Source organism: Aristolochia californica, unplaced genomic scaffold, assembly GCF_029961685.1.
Source record: "Aristolochia californica isolate CCGP_79_NKW_82.1479 unplaced genomic scaffold, dmAriCali1.0.hap1 SCAF_6, whole genome shotgun sequence".
Taxonomy (NCBI): Eukaryota; Viridiplantae; Streptophyta; class Magnoliopsida; order Piperales; family Aristolochiaceae; genus Aristolochia; species Aristolochia californica.
In genome coordinates, this window is record NW_027182257.1 from 5190174 (window position 1) to 5197548 (window position 7375).

Sequence of the window (7375 nt, forward strand, 5' to 3'; positions counted from 1 at the left end):
ATTCCACATGTTGTGGTATCTAAGGGGGAGACAAGATGAGAACAAGATGAAGACGATAAGCAAGATATGAACAAGAAAAAGATGAATCAAAGCAAGGCAATCAAAAACTTTTTTTTGAACACACAAGTTTCTTGACCAAGATTATTTGCAAGTGAGGTTACAAACACTAGCTTGAGGGGAGTATTAAGAGACACCCACGTGTGTAGGGGTGACATGACTAGTAAATAAGGAGAACTTTTATAGAGATGGCATAAAATTATAATTATGCAAACTGGTGTATGTCCTATTATGTCTTTTTCCTTTTGAAGCATGTGTCCCTAAGAGCATTGTTGTCATTGTAAACACCTTCATACAACTATAAATATAGCTCCAAGGCATGGGGTAGAACATTTAATCATCTTCCTCTTGGCTCAAATTCGTCCATACACCTCTCTCTCTCTCTTTTCCTCTTCCTTCTTTCTCTTGGTTTATTTATCTCCTCTCTCCCAAGAGCTAGAATTTCTCTCTTCTCTCCTTCCCTTGAGATCTCTTGTGTTTATGTATTGTCCCTAGAAATCAACACGTCTTATTCAATTACCGAGACCAGGAGAGTTTTTGTTGCTTCCTAGTTGTTAGTGATTTTACCAAGAATTTATCAACTTGGTTCATGAATTTTTTTCTTCAGTTATTTGGATTTGGGAACCTCCAAGTCAATTCACCTACCATAGGCTAATTCCAATGATCTACTAGGAGTGTTATCTAGGTTCTCTCCTTATTAGTTAATGCTTATCAAATCATTGCTCTCTTGAATCGAAGTATGTGTCCTACAAAGTGATATAAAATTAGTTTATTATAACTTGGGTAAGAAACTTGCTCTCTTCATGTAGAAACAAGTGACTTTGAGTACCCAAATTGATCCTATAGTTCATTCATCGGAAATCAACTTTAGGTTATCCTTAGGTATCCAAATTTGTTTTACTTATCTTAGTTCAAATCTTCTTGTTGAGTACCCAAAGACATTAGCAATGGCATCCACTATTGTCGTATGCATCAATTGATGTGTCCTTCACTACACTAGATTTTTGCGAACCTATAAAAGTTCCTTTTTCACAACTTTTATTTCATGTAGGGGAGGGACTTCACTTTAGTTAATTTCTCTAAAGATTGGAATTAATATGTGACTTTCTTCTTTGCTACCCAATTGTAACATTTTAGCAATTCCTTCTCCTCTTTTTTATCTTTATTTATTTTTTACCTTGTTGTCGTATTCAACTATGTTCAAGGGACACAAGGATTTTCTATGATCACAGGCTACATATTGAACTGTGATTTATTTACTCTAGAATGAGTTTCAAATTCTTACCTAAGTTGGTAAAGAAACACATAAATACAATTATTTTTATTAGTTGTTCACAACTTAAAGCCGGATGGTTAATCTACTCTGAAAAATGTCTCCAAGATTCATAATATTCCACACCCATCACAGACACTATGAAGCAAACTTTGCTTGCGATAGTACTCGAAATTGGAAAGATGGAGCATTTTCCTTTTAAATTGTCTCATTTTGGATGATTGTATCTTCTTAAACTCCTTAAGAGAACTTCGTATTTGTGATGTTTCCTCTTAATGAAAATTCAATTTGGATTGAAAAAAGTCTCACCTCCCTATGGGTTATTTTTTATGCAACAATGATGGCAAAGTGTTACCATCTATCTGATTGAGCCTTACTTCATTTGATCAATCCGGTTAGTTAGGAATTTGGAATTTGGAAGAGTTAGGCAACATAAATAGATATGGTTGATATCCCTTCAGCCACGCCATAAATAAACTAATAATTAATTAATTACTATTATATGCCACCAGGCACCAACCACCAACCACCTCCTCATCCGCACTCCCTCTCTCGCTACCTTCCCCACGCTTAAACGAACGATGCTCCTTCACTTGGCAGCTCCCGCGTCTCTCACGACTCCTCTCCTCGCTTCTTCTCGATTCTCTCTCCTCCCACTCCGCAAAGTTCCTGTAAATTCCTCCACCCTCCCGTTTAATTCCCGAATCCCCTCCCACCTCCTCCGCCCCATGAGCTGGCTCGGAAAATTAGGGTTTGGAAACCGGACCGCTGCCACCTTGGATTCTTCTTCGGCTTCTTCGATTGCCCAGGGGCCCGATGACGACATCCCCGCCCCCGCCCAGGAGTTCGCGCAGTTTGGCGCAGGCTGCTTTTGGGGTGTCGAACTTGCGTTCCAGAGAGTTCCCGGCGTCACCAAGACGGAAGTCGGATATTCTCAGGGCCTTATACATAATCCGACTTACAACGATGTTTGCACAGGTACCACGGACCACTCGGAGGTTATTAGAGTTCAATACGATCCTAAGGAGTGCAGTTACGAAACCCTGTTGGATGTATTTTGGGCTCGGCACGACCCTACGACGCTAAATCGTCAGGTAGTTTACTTCCATGGGATTAAATTCTGTAGTGATAGTAATTTTATGGGATAGAATAGTACTTCAGCATGATACATCTTGCTCGCAATTCTTTGAGTCTTCTACCGGTTTCTCCCTTTGACCCTACCGTCTGAATTGTCTTGGCCTTGCCAAAAAACAAACGTCATGGTTTGCCACCTTGTAATATGACAAATGTATAGTCTGAAGTATGAAATTTTGGAAAGGCAGGTATTATGTGTATGAATTGATACGAAAGCATAGTAGTGTCATCATGCAACACAATGTGAAGCTTGCTACTGCAGTGTATACTTTTTTGATAACGCAATATGATAGTATGCAGTGTAAAACTTGTAATTCAAGTATAAAATTTTAAATCAAAGTATGAATGCTTGGTGTTTAAATGGAAATTGTGTGCAAAGCTACTGATGTACACTCTTCATAACCTCTGTAGTCTCGTCATCTGATAGATACTACACATTTTCCTTTCATTTAATAAACAATATAGCGGTAATTTGGTAAACTTAACTGCATTTTATATGAATAAAGTTTTTAATTTTATATTCGTTTATAATTGGATCAATGAAAGGGTAGATTGATATCGACTCCCCTATCTATATTTTTAACCATGCTTTCTTCTTCTTGTTTACTTGGTAATGCCATGACCAGTGTTTTTAGACCCATGATTTCCACTGTTATGTTGGGAGGAAGCAAATATCAGTACTGGAGGTCAAGATCTTTTTTTCTTTTTTTCTTTTTTTTGAGAACTTTGAGAATCAAGGAAGCTACTTTCCACCTCAGTGTCTAAAGGCAGGGTTAGGTAGCTTGGAACTGACCAAGCAGAATAAATCTTCCAAAACTTTTTGACCAACCGCCACTAATGTAGTTAAAGCAAATAACACGGAACTCATGAAGTAGATAACATCATAACTGAATAGCTGTTTAGCTGGACTAAATATGCTCTTAGAAGTACCTAGTTACTTATATGTTCATACATATATGATTGGTCAAGCTAAGAAGTTATCAGTTGTTACAATTATCTGTCAGGTAGGATATGGACATTTCTACCTAGCTTGATCAGTCATGTTGACAGGCTCCCTTGATGCTTCTATATAGGATATTTTGTTCAGTTATGAAGTTGCTTATTAGTCTCAGAGGCATCAGTTCCCATTCTCCTATACTGTTTTTCCTTTGAGTTACTTGTTGGATGGTGATGGATCAAGAACCTGAATTGATGAGGAAGGAGACTCTTTTTTTAAAGTTAAGAAGTCAATTTCCTTGAGAAAATGTTCATGCATTTTATTTTTTTTCTTTCTGTTCTTTTTCTTCTTTTTGGTTAAATCTCTTCAAGCATCTTGGGGTGAAGAAGGTTTACATCATAAATATTGAACATCTGATGTATGGTTAAAAATTGACGCATACATGAATCCAATGCTGGTGGAGCGTGACAAGAAGAAATATAAACTCGATATATCTTAAAAATGGCAGTGTGGGAATCCCTCTTTTGTGTATTCTTTTCTTCCATTTTTTTAATAAATATAAGTTGGCATTTTTTTTAAGAACTAATGGATCTTCTTAAATTGTCAAATTGGTGGTGTTAACTATGCATGTGGACCTCCTAAAATTCCAAGGGGAGGATCAACTAGGGCTGGCTTATCATGTTTTTACAATATGATTCAATGTTCCATGTCAGTGTTACTTTTGTTTAGTTAAAAGTACCAGTTTTTTTCCTTTTTCTTTTTAACATTTGTATGAGTGGAGTGTACACTTATGTAGAAGATGGAAGTTGATGGGAGAAATATGTGAAATGTCTCCACAGTTAAGAAACCTGCAGCTTTTTTATTCAGACATTTTTAGGCTTCACTGAGTTGAGCAAGTTGTTACATGGCTGGAGACATGATTTTTCCAAGAAGTGCCTTCAAATCTAAGCTGTGGACTTGCAGGGGAATGATGTGGGGACACAGTACCGATCTGGAATATACTATTACACGCCAGAGCAGGAAAAAGCTGCAAGGGAGTCCATGGAGAAGCAACAGAAGGTCTTGAACAGAAAGATTGTGACAGAGATTCTACCAGCAAAGAAGTTCTACAGGGCCGAAGAGTATCACCAGCAGTACCTTGCAAAAGGGGGTCGATTTGGTTCCAAACAATCTACTGAGAAAGGATGCAACGATCCCATTCGATGCTATGGCTAAAATTATGAATCATTTGAGCAAACTATTCCACGGTTCAGTGGTGGAAGGTCTCTGTTCAATCCTCTCTTCTTGCATAATAATGCAGCTTGTATATGTATTGTAATGAACAAATAGGGGCATGGTTTGATATAAGTGGGTTTCTCTCTTTAACGTGTATTCATTTCATGAGTGAACTCTTGTTCATGTTCAAAAATTTTCCATGCCTCCAAGCCCTGTGGCTGTGATAGATGCGTCACCAAATTCCAACACGTAATTATCTGATCCACAATTGCTTAGCATGGGCGTATTTGTTTAAGGTGAACCAGAAAGGTATATTAACGAGAGCGTGAGCGTCTTTAAGATATGATATTAACTGAATCAAAATAAATACGACATGGGATAAATCTAATAGAATCTTATCTGATAACTAAAGGGATTATAATTATCCTTTATTATACCCTCTCAAGGTAGGTCATTTGTTGGATAAATCAATCTTGTCTGGCTGTAAGAGTAGCCATTTGGGAGGATGGAATTGAAGAGAACGTATCGTCCAGTGAAGAGATGTGGAAAAGCAGCGGCACTGGTAGTGGTTGGGGTGGACATAATCGCATCAACCAGTTAAGAGATGTAGAAGAGAAGCAACACTGGTAACAGCTGGAGCAAACAGAATCACATAGTCTAGTGATGAGATAGAAAAGCAGTGGCACTGGTAACAGTTGGGGCAGATGGAATCGCATTGTCTAGTGAAGAGACGTAGAAAAACAGCAGTACTAGTAGTGGCTAGGAGAGCAACGACACTTGTAATGGATGACGTAAGGGGTCTTGTGTAGTACCAGGGAGTCTTGTGCGGCGACGGTAGGGGAGCTGTCGTGATGATGGCGGTGGAGGAGATAGAAAACCGGGAGCGATTGAGAGAGACGGAGACGGAGAAGAGGGAGAGAAAGGTGTGAAAGCTTCGACTGTCTACACGGAGGAGATTTTGGTGGGGAATCAGCAACGGGAGAACTGAGCGAAAGCTCAGTTCGATCCCGTTCTGCGGAACGGCAGAGTGTAGTTTCAGTGCAGGAGAGAAGTGTGGTCGGTGCTGTCGAGACGCAACGGTGATGGCCATTGATGCAACACAGATGTGTGGTGTTGGGTGATGGGAGAGGAGTCAGACCAAGGACGACGGTGGGAGATAGCGAGACAAAGAGGCACCGACAAGACCCGGTGGGGATTGAGAGTGGTGGTTGCCGGTAGGACGTGGCATTTAGTAGCTAAGGCACCGATGTGATCTGACAGGGAGAGAAAAAGTCTATCAATGAGAGGTGGCGACAACCGCTTTTGGTGGTTTGCTGTCGTTCGGGAGGTGCAACGGGCGGAGGTCGGGCCCAGCATGACTGTGGAAGAGGGTGAGGTAGAGAACGAGGACAGAAACTCTTTTTTTTCAATATCGGTAAAGAGCGAGGTAACGGCGAAGGGGGAGAGGGTGAGGGGGATGGAATAAGAGTGAATCATCTGAGTGGTTCAGCTTGGGAAGGTGTGATTGAGAGTAAGTTACAGATGGAGAGGCAATGAAAGCGTAAAAAAAAATTGGAGGATGGTAAATCCAGAAGATCGATTTGCTCTGATACCACGTTAAATGTTGAATTGAACCACACCTTTACAATTGAGTAAGGAAAGTATTTATATGATTTAGAATAGAAAAGATAAACAACATGATAAGATAAATATAACATGGGATAAATCCAATAAGATCTTATCCGATAATCGAAGGGATTATGTTTATCCCTTGTAAAAAAAAGTTTACAAAAACAAACAATAAAAGAAGACTCCCGTTTTAATTCATTTAAGCATAAAGTAAAAGCTCTTTTCTCCTTTTTTCATGCTTGGAAAGGAAGAATGGAAGAGCTCCAGTATTACTGAAGAAAGGAGAAACCCAAAAAGGCGTAATCTTATCCCTCAATTTGGCATCATTATGTGAACAAGATCCTCTCCTCCATTATGGACCTGCCCTTACATTTCAATTCTATATTGCTGTTGCGCCCTTTGAAAGCTACAATTCGACGTGTCATTCCCGCTTGGTGGAATCTATGGCGAGAGTTCAGAAGAAAAACGTTCCCACATGTTGATAGTAGATGTGAATCATCTTGTTCAATTGCCAAGACCAAGTGAGCTTTTACGGTTGCCTGCCTGTGACTGCTTTTCACCTTGAATCTATCAAACTTTGGATTTCATGACTTTTGTTTCTTTAGTTATTTGGATTTGGAATCTCAAAATCAATCCCACTACTCAGAACTAATATAGAGTTATTCTTAACATTTCTTGGCTTCATACTTTTAGTATAGTTAGATAAAATAACATGCAGATCACATATAATAATTCGATCGAGTTGAGTCGATTAAATTCGATTATAAGACTAGTTCAATCGTACAAAAAAGAAAAAAAAGCAGCCGCCTTATGATCCGATCTCTCCAATGTCAAAGGTCTTAAATCTGTTTCCGATCCTTGTTCATGTCCACCATAACAATGGCTACCCACCATTGTCACCCATTCCATAAACAAAACCCCAACCAGAAGATTCTCATTACTTGATCCGATCATGACAAGCAGGAAGACTTGAAGATGTTAATGCCTCCCGTACTTGCTCTCACCCAGAACAAGAAAAAAAAAGGAACGAAACAGGCCTATACTCTCTGTAACTTTCCCCACATCAAATCTCCCAGTTCTCCACCACCGCCCGTAGCAGAATCGAAAACGACGACTACTTAGTTGAAGCTGAGTGGACAGCGGAGACGGGA

General features: G+C 39.5%; 1 protein-coding gene across 1 annotated transcript; it reads left to right on the forward strand.

The window, feature by feature from the left end:
- Positions 1-1849: 1849 nt before the first annotated feature.
- On the forward strand, positions 1850-4776 carry LOC137934428 (peptide methionine sulfoxide reductase A1-like). The gene is made up of 2 exons (XM_068778752.1): positions 1850-2424; positions 4365-4776. The coding sequence occupies exons 1-2, from the start codon at positions 1912-1914 to the stop codon at positions 4614-4616; spliced, it is 765 nt and encodes a 254-aa protein (XP_068634853.1). The 5' UTR covers positions 1850-1911; the 3' UTR covers positions 4617-4776.
- The last annotated feature ends 2599 nt before the right edge of the window (positions 4777-7375 follow it).

Excerpts from the sequence above, each read along its gene's own strand:
- LOC137934428 (XM_068778752.1), top strand. The coding sequence starts at position 1,912 with ATGCTCCTTCACTTGGCAGCTCCCGCGTCTCTCACGACTCCTCTCCTC. Across the intron at positions 2,425-4,364 it reads CTACGACGCTAAATCGTCAG|GGGAATGATGTGGGGACACA; the intron begins GTAGTTTACTTC and ends GTGGACTTGCAG.